Genomic DNA, 15556 nt, shown 5'->3' with positions numbered 1-15556 from the left:
GCATGATCGCCAATGCTCTGCCAGCTCAGCTTACTCAGGAGGAGAAACTGGGGCCACTAAGGACTAAGGGTGTTCAGTGGTGTCATGTGAGGACACAGCATGGTTACAGGTCAGGTGGGGGTCCCTGGGCCCCCACAGTCACGGGCTCATCCTCCACAGTGCTGTGTATCTTCCATGTGACACCAGATGGCCATTATTCCAGAGAATCCATCTCAAAGATTCCAGTTTTCATCAAGAAATTCAGTTTGACAAACATGCATTGGGCACCTCTAGGTGCCCTGGGGACACAAAGCTCAGCGAACTGTGCCCTGTTTGTGGGGAGAGGTGTGTGGCTCACAGCCTTGTCCCGTGACAGCAGAGGGAGCCGGGAGCTCAGTATTTCTCAGGCAGCCCAGCAGGTCTGAAGTGCTTGGGGTCGTTGCCACTGTGGCCCCATTCCTCAGCTTTCCGGTTGGACTTCAAGTCCTCCCATTCACAGCTGCTGCTTCCAAAGTAATCCTGGTTTAAGAGTCCTTGAAGATATTCCCTGACATTGCTGGAAGGAAGGGAGATGGGAGATTATCTCCTGGGTCACTCTAGACAGCTCCACCTCCCAATTCCCTACTCCCCTTCCACTCAAGGAATGACTTTCAGAGGAGGCTGGAAGAGCCTATGCTCAGGAAGGAAGGGCTAAAATACGCACCCTCTTGGGCAAAGGCCCAAGGCAGCTGGTCCTTTCTGTGCCATAAACAGAGCTCTGTAGAGACCCCTCACTTTCTCTTTAGGGGTGAGAGAGACATGTCCATACCAGCCCTGCTCTGGCTCTGCTGGCAACTGTGGGAGATCAAGATTTGGCCATCCTAAAATATATCTCTTTACCTTGATTGTTTTCTCTGAGGGACATTTGACCTCCTCCACTAACTGCCTAAAGAATTTGACATGGTGGCTCCTTCCTGGAACAGATCTTCTATCATGATGGCTGTAAAGATCATGTAGGATAAATGTTACAATAGGAAAGGCACCAACAAGCCCATCTTATCGGAAGTTCTGTCTCTCTGGCCACATTCTCTGGATGGCCCTGCAAGGAGTTGCCAGACAAACATTTACATTTATAAGGGAAATCTCCATTTGTAAAGGTATCGCCCTCTCTGTATTGGGAAGAGGGGGGATGACCTCATTTCTAGAAACTTATCAATGTGGAAGGTGAGGCCTTAAATCTGCATAATAACCTTACTCTTGTTTGCTGTGCTTTAGTGGTAATCTCCTGTAACTGACTCCCCCCACCCCCAACATCCTCCTTTGTCCTTGGCTGAACATGGTATTTAAGACAAGAATTTCTGCTATTGTGTTGAGAAACGCAGTGTCCCTGCTTTCTCCTATGTATACATGTTACTAAACTTGGTATTATTTTCTCCTGCTAACCTGTCTTGTTAATTATTTGGCCAGCCATAAGAACCTTAAGGAAAAGGGCAGAGGGAGATTCTCCCTCTTCCCCTGACACAACCCAGACCCCAGGAGCAGGGGCAGGAGGAGGAGGGGCCACAGGCCCTCCTGACTCTCTGGAGACAGACAGCTCTGCTTCCCCCTCACTGGCCTCCCCAGGACCCGAGTCACCTGATCACTTTAGCAGCCCAGACCCCCTTTGTGCAGCATCATAGTTCCCGCGGGCATGGAAGTATCTGGCTGAATGTTGGTAATTGGCTTCTCTCATGTCCCAGTAGGCTCCCAACAAGTCCCAAGCCCCTGGAAAGGAAACAAAACAACTGAAATGAACCTGGGGAGATATTGGAGAAGTGAAGGAATGAAAATTGTCCACTCATTTTCAGATTGTGACTCTTGACAAAGTAGTGAGAGGAGAAGGGGGTTCCACATTTTTCCATCTACCAAGGCCCATAAGAACAATACACCCTTTCCAGCTGAGTGCAGGCAAGTCTGGCTTGAGTAAATCTGACACGACAGGCATAAAAGGCACAGAACAAACGTTGAAACAGGCAGTAAGAGATGAGGTGGAATTGTGGGAGGGAGCTCCACAGGACCTGTGTAATCAGACTTAGCTGTAAGGCATGGACACGCGTGTTTAAGTCTCTGTCCTGCTAATTAGGCTTCAGCCTCCTCACCCTTCATTGTGAGGATCATACCCACCTCCACCTTCCCACCAGTATCAGCTGTATTTTTGCTGTATTGGATCATGTTGAATGTGAGTCTGTGCTAAGATAAAGAGCGAGAGCCCTCCCTTCACCGTCTGTCAGCTTCTGTCATTGCACAGTGACCGTACAAAAGAGGACCCAGAGGAAATCTCAGGAGATGGCCTGAACTGCACAACTGTGCGATCACTTCTCGACAGAGCTTTCTAGGGCGTGTTACAGCAATCCTCATTACCAAAAGGGTACAGAGACTTTTCTAGTATTGCAAAAAGAATCACATCATCTGAATTTATTATCCAAGGCAAAGAAACCAAAAAAAAAAAAATCCCATTCAGTTAAACATTTGAATCTGAACAGTCTGCTTGGATTTTAGGCATTGTTTCTAAACACAACTCGCATTTTTCACTCGCCTGAAAATGCTGCACAGACCCTGTGATTCATGGTCGCCTCACTCACCTTTGTGTCCAGACCTGACCCTGTGTAACAGGGCTACAGGGGAGCACAGCCGCTGAGAGCCTGGGTTCTCAGGCAGACTGTCTGACTTTGAATGTCTGCTCTTTTTCTCAATGACCTTGGGGAAGTAACTCTGTTTCTCTGTCTCAGTTTCCTCATCTGTAAAATGGGGCTGAAGCGGCACTCAGGGTACTTTGAGGATTAAATGAGACGGTGAATGTGTAGCACGTAGACTGGGGTCAGTGCTCCCCAGTAGTGACAATTAAATGAGACTGAAGTGCAGAGCACAGCGCCCATGACATGTTCTATGGGTAATAAGTGTTAGCTGTTGTTTGAGAGGTTTGGACCGTCTTTCACCCAGCAGTGATCAGACCCGTGTGAACCGGTTTATAAGAATCAGAGTGGGAAGATCAAGACTGAAGTTAATCATTTCCTTCCTTGCGTGTGTTAAATTTGTCACTGCCCTGGTCCAGGCTCCAAACCTTGTAGTCATCCCTGCCTCTTCCCCTTCCTCAACCCTCACTTCCAATTAGGAGATAAATCCTCTCATTTCTATGTTGGTGGGGGTTTCGATTAGTTATTTTTTTTCCCTTCTCTATTGCCTCCAGCCCACCTTCTCATTACTTCTTGTCTACAAAGTTGCAGCTGTCTTCGGGACTTTTCCTTCTCCACTTTTAAACCCTGCCCTCCCCACTCCACCACTAGTCTCAGCACATGAAAATGTCAGCAGCCTGTCAGGCACCACCAGTCAGGAGATTAAACAAACTGCCACCCATCAGAATCACCCCAGACCTTGTGAAAGATACAGATCCCAGGGGTCCTGCCCCAGACCTGGACTCTGTAGATTTAGGGATGAATTTAACCTCTTTCAACTTGCCTCCCCCCACATTGTTCCCAGATTCAGATGTAGGGTTATCCTAGTTCACAGATGAACGAAGGCCCCTGAGAGAGTGATTGTCTCGGTCTCCTGGGAAGTTACCTGGAGATTTCTTGTCGGAATCCTCGTCCCCTTGAGGCACAGCCTTAATTGTGCCTCTTCCCTATCAGAATCTTTCGGGGGCTCTTTTCTGCTTTCAGAACAAAGCCCAAATCCTTGAGCTTGGCATTCAAGGCCCTCTAGGACTTGTTTCCAAATTCCTTTTCTGAACTTAGAGCCCAAGTTTGCCTCTCATCCTGGGTTCTCTGTTTCCTGGATATGCTCTGTACTTGGTCCTCTGGCTGTGCCCCTGCTCAACCTGACGTGCCCTTTGCCCCAGTGTCACCTGCTGAAATTCCACCAGTGACCTATCCTTTCATGAAGTTCTACCTGTCAAATTTTTTTTTTAATTGTAAATTACAGATAACATTAAATTTACCATCTTAACCATTTTGCGTGCAGAACAAGGGGCTGAAATCTCCCCTCGTGTCAGGAGCAGTAAAATGAGAGTGAGGTCAGAGCTAAAACCAGCTTTTCCCACCCCTTCATTTAGTAGAATCTGGACACCACTAAACTTCCTGAAAACACTGCAGAATTACAACACAGCCCTGCTGTGCTGAGTCGACGAGCCTGGAGTGTCCAATCAGCCTGGTCTAGTGGATCCCAAGAGAGGCCTGGAAAGTTCCCACTTGGTAGGTCTTCCAGAGAGTTCAGAAAAATACTCTTGGGCCCCACTGTGTCCTGAATACAGAGCGTGTTTCCCCAGACTGTGGTTTTCCCATCTTGCCAGGTAATACATTATTCAGATGGGCGACTGTCTGAACCAATCTGAATATTCAAGTTCATCTATTCCTCTGGTGACCTTAGTGGGCACAGCCTGGGTTTAGTGATGAGGGTTCGGTGTTTTTACCCCCGGCTGTGTGGCTTTTTCTGGTAGACTGCCGTCCTCATGGCATGAGGCCTGTGCAGAGCCCCGTGCCCAGCAGGGCCCTGGCCTGGGTTTCATGCTCTGCTTTCACCATCGTGGAGATCTTTATAATTTCTGGACATGGACTCACGTTTGTATTTTGCACTGTACCCACACGTCACGTGACTGGTCCTGGCTGTCACAGCAACTCTGAGGTGGAGCCTGAGAGTGTGCATTTCTGACAAGATCCCAGGTGACGCTGAGGCTTCTGGTCCATGGGTTGTCTTTGACTAGAAGCCTCAGTCTATGGGAAGGCAGAGCAGCCACATGGAAGGATCTGAGAGACAGCCTGAGCCGAGGCCCCTGGAAGCTGGATTACTCACAACAGACTGTGAAGTGAGTCATCAATTTCCATATTCCTTAAGCTTCTGTATTTTTGTTACAGCAATTTAGCCTTCCCCTACCTAAAGGAAGCAAAGTAGGGCAAGTCTCAGAGCCTGTTCTGTTCTCGGTTTATTTAGGCATAAATACTTTTGGAGAAAGAGCTGTCTGTGAGGTGTGCCTGGGAACTGGACTCCAGCTGGGTCAAGTAGAAGCTCAGGCTCCCTGGTTGCCCTCCTCCCATGGGAGTGGGTGCTGGTTGAATGGCCTTTATGAGCTGGGAATTGGAGACAGAGTTTGGAATTAGAGGAGAAGACACAGACTTCCAGCCAGACTCGGCAATGCAGCCTGGGCTCACCAGAGTTCGGTTTTGAAGTTTGAGTCCAAACCGTAGCTGACAAAGCTGCTGGTCATCGCCCTCGGGGCTTGTCTCCACTGGGGACCCTGTGGCTCGTGTGTTCCCTGGATCCCCTAACCGTAAGATCCATCCTATACGCTAATTTTACCTCAACTTCTAACTACTTCTGTTGTAAGAAAAGAAAGAACATTATTTTAAGCAAAATATTGTGTGGTGTGTAGCAGACACAATCTTGTTGGTAGGAATGCCACTTTATCCCTAACCTATCGAAGCCCCACAGCACTCCCAGTGTCTTAAGGAGTGCTGTGCTCCAGACCCCGTCCCCCGTGGGTGGCATCTGTCCGTGTGGATCTGAAGGTTCACTGCTGGCTCATTTCCCAAGTCCACGGTAGTTTACACCTCTTGTTCCTTCCCCATCGCCCCTGCTCTCTCCCCCTCTTGGATAACCAGTGTATTTTCCTCTTCTTTCTCTTATCCTCAGTCTAAGAGCCAATCAGTCTTTCAGTCCTGAGTGAGTCTACTGTGTCCACGCCTTGGGGAGCCTGTGTTTCTCCATAACCTTTAGATAAGCACTGGGTTGTGTGGTATCTGACATGCCTCATGCGCTGCTTCAGACCCTCCGACCCCCCCTTCTCCAGCCGCTGCTACAGGGATACGCTCCATGTGGTTTTGATCCATCTCATGGGGAAGCAACCGGGCAGCGCCTTGCTTTGAGTCTGTTCCAGGGACCTTCCACTTCATGCCCCAGGGAAACACACTGGACACTCACATGTGCACAACCAAGAAATGCAGGAGTTGACATTGGGGGGCCCAGCCTTGACCAATGGAGATGGAAGCGGTTGACAGTTGCATTTCTTTTCTGGCTCCTGGTGCATGGAGCTGAGGCAGTTTTCACTACAGTCCTCAGAAGGTCCCAGGGGACTGAGCTCCAGCTGTGAGGCTCTGACTCCTGGCTGCTCTGTAATCTGTCCTTATATTGGCCTTGTTCTTTCCCTGCGTTCTTCTCCGGTCTCTCACTCCTGCTCCCTGGGATCATTTCAAAATAAAATATCTGGGAACCTATGCGGAGAACTGTGGGGTGGAGGTGGGGTGGGGAGGGCTGAGGTGGGAGGATTCTTTCTTCTCTGAGGCTTTAACACCTAGACTTAGTCTGTCATCCAAGTTAAGGGTCCATTAGGTAAGAAACAGTAGATTCTCAGCCATCATAATAGGCTGGTTGTCTCTCCCCTGACAGAACCCACTTCCTCACCCTTCCCCTACTCTGGTGTCCCCAGGTCCCCACAGTGGAGCCCCCTGACCTCCCTACCTGCGGATGCAGCCCAGCTCATGGCTTGGTGTAGAAAGTACTGAAGGTTCCTCAATCTCTAATCTCTAGGCAACACCCCAACTACCATCTGGGACATACGGGAGAATGGACGTCCACACTTCCCCATAGTGAGAGATCCAAGGTGCCTGGGGTTATCCAGGGGACAGCCCAACCCTGGGGTCCAGGCAACCTGGTGCCCAAAGTGGGTGTAGACTGGCAGTCTACCATTTTGTGCCCCCTTAAGAACTTGAACCTAAATAAACAAAGAAGTGGACTATTTTTTTTGCTGAGGAAGATTTGCCCTGAGCTAACATCTGTTGCCAATCTTCTTCTATTTTGTATGTGAACTCCCACCACAGCATGGCCACTGATAGCCCAGTGGTGTAGGTCTGCTCCCAGGAACCGAACCCAGGCCGCCAATGCAGAGTAGGCTGAACTTAACCACTAGGCCACCAGAGGTGGCTTGAAGTGGCCTATTTTTGAGTGATGTAAATATAAAAAGGAAGTGAGGAAGTGACACAACTGCCATCCTCCTGTCCCCTGCCCTGGTCCTGGAACTGGCCACATCCTGTGCAGGGTGGTGTATGGAGCTCTTCCGGGACCACACCTTGGCTGCGATGGGCTCCCCAGCACCGTCTGGAAGAGCTGGCGGAGTGGGTGGGTTGGGACTCGGCACCATCTGAATGGGGCAGATGAAATGCCCAGCAGAGTCCAGGCTGTGGTCAGGCTGGGGCTGTCCAAGTGCCTCCCTGCTGAGCTCCTGCCCTCAGGACGGGGCTGGGTCTTGCCTCCATCTCTCCCCACAGCAGTTCCGTCGGTGGTGGAGTCTTTTCTCTCACTGGCCTGGCCGTTACCCGTGTGTCCCCTCAGAGGACTGGGAGTCTCATTATTATTCATCAATACTCATACTTGTGGAAGGAGTGCAGGGTAAGGGAAGAGCTCAAGCTACATGCCTGGATTCAGATCCTGGCTTTGCCTCTCACTGGCTCTGTGACCCTGAGCAAATGACTCAGTCTCTGTGCCCCAGTGTCCTCACCTGAAGATGATATACGTCCTGGAGTCCTTGTGATGTACTAAGAATAGTACAAGTTCAAGAAATGTTAGCTGTTATCACTATGGTTATTATTCACATATTCTTCTGGCCGATCTTGGGAATCCCTAGTTTTTATTTTTTAACCAAAACATAATTAATATGTTACACTAAACTTAGCATGAGTTCTGCTTTTCTTCTTTCACAAGGAGATAATGATAATAATATTCTTTAGAAAATTCCATATGCATAAGATGAACAAGTGATTCTTTTGTTGTCTTATCAAGGTAGTACTAAACAGAACTGTTAAACACTCTCCTATCTGATATGGATATTATCTTAAATGACTGCAGAGTATTCTCTTTCAGGGCTCTGGCACACATTGTTTGATAAATACCCTCTCCTTTTTCTCCCCTGGACCCTAGTCTATTATTACAAAAGTTTGTTCTCATAAAATTTTTTAATTCACATATTGTAAAATTCACCCTCTTACAGTGTACAATTCAGTGGTATCTTTTAGTATATTCACAAGGTTGTGCAGTCTTCACCTGTATTGAATTCCAGACATTTCTGTTTTCCCAGAGAGAAACTTCACACCCTTTAGCAGTCACCCCACATTCCCCTCCCCCACCCCCTGACCACCGCTAATCTTCTTTCTCTCTCTTTGGATTTGCCAATTCTGGACATTACACATAAAATCATATAACATGTGGCCTTTTGTGTCTGGCTTCTGTCACTTAGCATAATGTTTTTCAGGTTTATCCATGCTGTAGCCTGTATCAGTACTTCATTCCTTTTACGATTGAACAATATTGCATCGTACGAATTTGCCGCATTTTGGTTAAATACCCATTAATTGATAAATATTTTAGTTGCTTCCACTCTGGCTATTTTGAATAATGGTTCTATGAACATTGGTGTACAAATTTTTTTTTTTTTTTTTTTTTTTGTGAGGAGATCAGCCCTGTGCTAACATCCGCCAATCCTCCTCTTTTTTTGCCGAGGAAGACGGCCCTGGGCTAACATCCGTGCCCATCCTCCTCCACTTTATATGGGACGCCGCCACAGCATGGCTTGCCAAACCAGTGCGTCGGTGCGCGCCCGGGATCCGAACCAGTGAACCCCGGGCCCCCACAGCGGAGCGCGCGCACCCAACCACTTGCGCCACCGGGCCGGCCCTTGGTGTACAAATTTTTATGTGAAGATTCTTGGTTGACCTAGGAATTCATGATTTATAGAGTCACCCATAATTCCTGTGCTCTCACAGACCCAAATCCTTTTCATTATTGACCCTGTTTTCCTCAATAAGAAACAACATGCTGCTGGATCCCCTCTGTTGGAGAGGGCTCAGGAAGGGAAAATGACCTCCTCTCAGGACACACAACATATCCAATGCAATAGAAGGTCTGCCAGTATGTCATCTACATGTTGTCACTAGCCCTCCATTTCTTGACATGTTTTGTTTATGGGAACTTTTGTGTAAGGGATGAAAATAAGGGGGAGGGAAAGTGCTCTGGAGGCATTTCTTGGCCGACATGGACAGAAATGGGTTAATAATTGGATTTGTAGGTGTTGCTAAGAAATGAACAAAAGACCAAGATGGCAGTTGCTGCAGCAGGATTCCACGTTGGCTCCTCCCCCGGCTGTGTCCCCTGTCCCCAGACAGAGACCACTGAGGAACAGAACTAAGGAGACGAGACCCTGAGGCAGAGAAGTGACAGGACACAACTGACAGGGAGTGAGGAAAACGGGACACAGGAGGACCTGGAAATAGCACCAATGTAACTAGAGGGGCCTGGAGAGGGGAGCAGGTCTGATTTGGAGAGGGTTGGTGCAGGGTGTCTGTCCTGTATGACGCTGAGGTTGTCTCCGCTACACCCACACCCACAGACACAGGCTCGGCCTTCATGAGGGTGTCCATCCATCACCTCTAGGGAACAAACGGGCAGTCCTTAACCAAAGAATAACACACAGTTTTCAACAAATTCAAGCTCTTAAGCGTTTATTAGACACTAATTATGTGCCCTCTACTGGTTTCTGTGGACACAGAACTCAATAACTCTGTGTCCCTGCCCTCAGGGGGCTCACAGCCCCGTCTTCTGAGAGCAGAGTGAAGGGGAAGCTCAGTACTTGGGAGGCAGGCCAGCAGGTCTGAAGTGATTGGGGTCTTTGCCACTCCGGCCCCATTCATTGGCAGCCCGGTCAGCCCTCGAGTCTGCCGCTCCGTGGCCGCTGTCTCCATGCCTGAAAAGGTCTGTGACTCTCTGAGAACCCTCTCTGGCATCACTAGAATGGAGGAGGGCAGGTAGGAGATTAATCCTGGGCTGATGAGTAACAGCCCCACCCTCCCTGTCTCTCCTCTTACCCAGGGACGGCTCTGAGAGGAGCCCAGGAGAAAGGGGCTAAAACATTGAGGCTGCCCAGGCACAGCCCAGTCAGCCCCGTTGATGCCCCTGGTGCTGGGTGAACAGCACCCAGAGAGGAGGCTGGGAATCGCCCATTCCCACCAGCCCTGCTCTGGCTCTATCACCACTCAGACCCCACACTGGGCACAGAGGGAAAGGGTGGGCCACAGGAGGAGGGGCCACAGTCTCTACAGGACACTTCCCCAGGGCGTGGCCCCTCCTGCTGTCCAAGGCAGCCCAGCTCTGCCCACCCACCCCCGCACCCGAGTCACCTGATCACTTTAGCAGCCCAGGCGCCCCCAGGGCCCCTCTGTGCAGCATCGTAGTTCCCGCGGGCATGGAAGTATTTGTCGGAATCTTTGTAATTGGCTTCTCTCATGTCAGAGTAGGCTCTCCACATGTCTTTAGCCCCTGGAAGGGAAAGAAAATGATGAGATGAAGGTGATCACATCTTGGCAAAGTAAAGAAAGTGAAATTTTTCCTCCCACTGGTTCTGAGATTTCACCCTTTGACAAAGCGCTTGGTGATGATGTGGCTTGAGATGAAAATTCCTTTACTTTTCACTCCCTGGTTAATGTGATGAGAATCACACTAGGTGCAAGTTTTATTCTGTCAGATTCCATTCCAAGATCTGTGGCTACTTTGTTTTGGGCTGTACGTGATGCGTGTGAAGAAGAGGTGGGATGGTCCTTAGGAGATGTGTGGTTGTACAATGAGCTTCTACCTGGAAAGATGTAGGGAACCCTCTGACGGGGGCCTGAGAACAAAGGCGACTCTGAGGGAGGCTGGGAACCCACGGTGCTTCCACCCTAGTCATGGGAGAACTTCATCCCTGTGGGCAGCGTGAGGACCACCTGGTCCTGAGTACATCTGAATGTCCAGGTACATTTGCGCCTGGACGACTGTCAGAATTCAATCAGCAGGCGATAAAGGCGAGTCCCTAAGAGAGCTTTAAAGAACCTGGGTGATCAGATGCAGACAAAGGGCAACTGACCCACCAGCTGTAAAGCCCAGCATCCTTTCCAGTGAATCTGATCAAGTCAGAATAATATGGCAAAGATTTTAAGATTAACTGATTAGGAAAATGAGAAAAATCTAACATAGAGTTGTAATCTTAGTTTATGTAATATCCCCATGAGGTAACTTGTCTTCGTTTTATGTCTTTATTGTTCCTGGTTTTCAGATGATATTTGTGTTGAGTGCTATGGCTTTCTTAGTGTACTTATTCCCTCTGAGTTACCGATTTAAATAGATCCGTGGAGTCCAGACTTGCATACTTAGTCCTTTCAAAATGCCTGACACATTTGATCCCTTGAAGGGCAGAACTGGAGGGAGTGGTTCTCAGCCTTCAGTGCACAGACATCACCCGGGGGCCTTGGTAAAGGCCAGATTCCAGCTCAGCCCAGAGACCGTGACTCAGGGAGGGGAGTGTGTGGACCTGGGTGTCTGCATTTCACAAAGCTCCCAGACCCAGGAGATTTCATGCAAGTGGTCCTAGTACAAACCTTTGAGAAACATTGACCTAAGAGATAAAGAATATTTTTAGCTGGGTCTGCAAGAATTTAGATAGGATTAAGAGCACATTTTAAAAACAATTAATCAGTAACTATCAGAAAAACCCCCACAAAATAATTTTGTGAAATGAACAAATTTTTGCCACTTGACTATTGCTAGCAAGATAAATATCTCTTGCTCTCGGTATCCTGGCCAGGTATCAACCCCACCAGAACCGTCATCGAGAAATTCATTGTGCCTTTTATTGCAGGGAGAGGAGCTCTGCAGAGGTGCCGTCCAAAGACACACATCCCCACTCTTCACCATTTGCTCAGATAAGAACCGATGTGTGTTCACAAATCCCTGGCTATCCCAGGTGCACTCTTGTCGAGGAGGCAGGGTGGTACCTGGTTAATAGCCAGATCTGGGGAGCACGACGACCTGGGCTGAATCCTGCTCTGCTTTGGGACTTTGTTAGGTATCTGAACCTCTTTGTTCCTCATTTTCCCTGTTAAGGAATAATGGTACCTACATCTCGGGATGAAAGGATTAAAACCTGAGGATGAAAACGAGTTCATTCGTCCATGTAAAGCTCTTAGAACAGTGCCTGGGACGTATTCAAAGCTCAGTTACTTTGGTTGTAATTACTAAGTGGATGGGGAGTGGGAACACACCCCACACCTGTGATGCACCCACTTCATGGCTCCTGAGACATAGAGGTGAGCTGTCCCTGACTCCCCAGTAGGCAGCAGTAGAGCCCCACTCATATTCAGGAAACTTGGCACCCTTGAACTCAGCTCTCCTCCTCACTCCTGTTAAAAGTTGGGGCCCAAACCTTCTGACCTTGGCCTACCCCAAGAAGAGTACAAATCTGCCCAGAAAAACCTAGCAGTGGAGGGACAGGACAGATGTTGTTAAGGTACAAACTTTCCAGGAGTGGTAAATAAGCCCTAGAGACCTGATGCAGAGTACAGTGAATATAGACAGCAATGTTGTGTTATAATCATCAAACTTGCTAAGAGACTAGAACACTACTATTCCAACTACTAAAAAGAAAGGATAATTATATAACGTGATAGATATGCTAATTACCACTACAATGGCAATCATATTAAAATACATACATGTATCAAATTAACTTGCTATACACCTTAAATTTACACAACGTTACGTGTAAAATACAGTTCAATAAAAAAAAAGCCTGGGGAACCATGAAAACCGTGCTCTTTTTCTACTCATTCGTGGCCTTTGCCCTGTGGGGATGTGGCCTCTGCTCAGGTGAATCCTCGGGGCAGTTAGTTGCGGCCTCTCCCCACCCCTATCCTTTGGTCCTTACCTTGACCAGCTTGCCTAAGGAATGAAAAAAATCCTTGGCTGCTGACGCCCAGGACCAGGGTGCATAAAATGATGCCGATGGAAAGCTTCATCCTGCTGCAGAGTCAAGGAGACACACAAGGATGACACATGTTTTGTTTTGTTTTGATTTGTTTTTTTCGTGGAGTAAAGTTGACTCATTCTTGTATTTCAAAAATAAACCACACTCAATTTTATATACATCTGTACCTATATATTTCTATCTCTATACACACATATATACATATATATACACACATACGTGTATATGTGTATACAGTCGGATGATAGATAAAATTTCAGAGGGTCCAGTTCTCTATTTCCATTGTCTCATTGGAATCCCAGTGATTTACTGGATGAGAGATTGCAATGGGCTTTTAGAATAAACCACGTGCCATTTCAATCATTCCCTATCAGCTCTGAAACCCACTGTAGAGAAAGTTCCCAGAGAGGCATTTGGGGACTTTGTGACCACACGCCTCTCTGTAATGTAGGATGAGTTAAACCATCCACAATATTTGCAGAAGCCTGCTCTACCCATCACTGACTCCACACAGAAGAAGCATACAACAGAGTCCCTCCCCCAAAGTATTCACATCTGGTGAATTCTGATTGTCAGAACAGGAGACTCAGGAAGGAGGCAGAGAGCGGGGATGCAGCACAAGGATGCTGGTGGGGAAAGAGAATCTTCAAAGAGGAAAGCTGCTGGAAAGTTCTAGCACATCACCTGTGGCTGTCCCTTCCTGCTGGGCTCCTGGTGAGCTGAGCTGCCTGTGCTGCCTGCCTGGGAGATGTGGCTGGGGCTATACATACTGACACTTTGCTAGGGGAACGAATGGTAACGCAGATGTCAAGCAAAAAGAAGAAATTTGGGAAATTCCTCTTGGGCAGAACACAGCATCCAGAACATCATAGTTATTTTTCACACACATCTAGTTTTCCCAGATTGTGCAATCTGGCAGCTTTCAGGGTGCATCAATTTGCATTTTCTGCCTGTTTCCAGTCTCATCCCTGTTGGGGACAAGGTTTTTACCCCACACAATTATGTACTGACATTTGTTGGGAAGGGTCACCAATATTCGAAAAGAGATTTGATTAAAGAATGTAAGAGTACAGGGCAAGTGATCCAGCCGAACAAGCTTCATGGGACAGCTCAGGACGAAGCTGGGACCCCAGGGCACAGGGGTAGGAAAGGAAGAAGACTGCCCAGGAAAATAAAACCCCCAGCACTGGGGGCCAGCCCTGTGGCTTAGCAGTTAAGTGCGCGCACTCCGCTACTGGTGGCCAGGGGTTTGGATCCGGGGCGTGCACTGACGCACCGCTTGTCTGGCCATGCTGAGGCGGCGTCCCACAAACAGCAACTAGAAGGATGTGCAACTATGACATACAACTATCTACTGGGGCTTTGGGGAGAAAAAGGGAAAAAAAAGGAGGAGGATTGGCGATAGATGTTAGCTCAGGGCTGATCTTCCTCACAAAACAAAAACAAAAAATGCCCAGCACCTTCATGGGTGGACTCAGCCCTGGAAAAGGGAGTCCTCCAGGCTCAAGTATATTCACGATCAGTTGCTATTGAAGGTCATAACGGCAGGTCATATCTGGAGGATGCTGTAACCCAGGGACTTTGAACTGTAGCATAGAAATTTGCTACAAAGTTGTGTAGAAATAACACAGCATAAAATGAGCAGGAAATTGCCCACTGGTGGCTAAATTATCCGCATAGAAGATTCAACAGGGCTGCAGAGAAAGCTGGGGTGCAGCACAAGAATGCTGGGAGGGTGTGATGATAGAGAACAGCTGTTTCAACAAGAAAAGCAGGACTGGGCTTTATGATTTCAGTTTAGTAAGATAATCTTGGGAAGAAATTGCATGCAGGTGCCAACAGGGGGATGGTGTCCACGGTTCACTCCCTGCCCCGTCTCTGCCCCTCCATCCAAAAGGGAAATTGTAAAAGCAGTTGCATTTCTCCAGAGAAGAAAGTACGATGTTGTTTAATGTGGGAGAGATGATGGGGGATCCAGAGGACAGATCTGGTCCTTCTCACAGTGGGACCTTGAGCTGGAGCCTGAGGACAGCGTAGGGCAAGTAAGGCCCAGCGCAGGGAATACCAGCTCAGGATTTGTGCCTGGAGTGTTTCTGGGAGACAAGGAATGTGAGCAGTGCATTGGAGATACTAGGGAAGGAATGTCCCAGACTGATGCAAACACATCACGGAGACTTGCTAGTTGAGATGTTGGAAGATGGAAACAGTCATGAAGGATGAGGACCTTGTGCTCCAGTAGTAACCCAGAGAAGAACAAGGATGAGAGATTCCCAGTTTGTTACAAGACCAGAGGAATTTGAGTAGGACATTCAAAAGAGGAGCAGTGACCCAGGATGAAGCAAGTCAACAAAGATTCCACTGGTGTTTGGAAGTCATTGTCTTAGATTAGAGGCTACCAAAATTAGGAGTGATGACTCTTGGTCATATTTTAATTCTCATAGGTATAAAGAGATGAAATTTGTAGGGCAGACAACTGTCAAGGATTTCCCTGTGCCTTTGGTTCTTATAAAGGCAACACTAAGCAGCATTCAGATGTTCTACAGACAACTTCCTTCCTTTGGAAAGGTGGATTCCCTGTGGGTGGGTAGTCAGAGTCCCTGAGTTCGCTTGGCTCATTTGGTCCTGGGAGTAGACCTGGTGGGGAAGGGGGAGTTGTCAACTCTCCACAGCCATTGGTGTCAGGCATGCTGGGGGGCTGCTTCATAGAGGAGGGCATGTGATGTTCAAACCCCCTTTCTCCTACCTTCCTTCGGGCAGAAATCATGGGCCAGTGATCACATACTGTTA

General features: G+C 48.2%; 1 protein-coding gene across 1 annotated transcript; it reads right to left on the bottom strand.

Annotated features, from left to right (window-relative positions):
• Positions 1-9580: 9580 nt before the first annotated feature.
• LOC101408680 (serum amyloid A protein-like) lies at positions 9581-12800 on the bottom strand. Its single transcript, XM_014783391.2, has 3 exons — positions 12710-12800; positions 10152-10290; positions 9581-9760 (listed from the first exon to the last, which is right to left on the bottom strand). The coding sequence occupies exons 1-3, from the start codon at positions 12798-12800 to the stop codon at positions 9598-9600; spliced, it is 393 nt and encodes a 130-aa protein (XP_014638877.2). The 3' UTR covers positions 9581-9597.
• Between the last annotated feature and the right edge of the window lie 2756 nt (positions 12801-15556).

The sequence above is a fragment of the Ceratotherium simum genome, chromosome 7 (assembly GCF_057802395.1).
Source record: "Ceratotherium simum simum isolate JZ-2026a chromosome 7, ASM5780239v1, whole genome shotgun sequence".
In the NCBI taxonomy this organism is placed as follows: Eukaryota; Metazoa; Chordata; class Mammalia; order Perissodactyla; family Rhinocerotidae; genus Ceratotherium; species Ceratotherium simum.
This window is presented reverse-complemented; position numbering and strand designations above follow the sequence as displayed.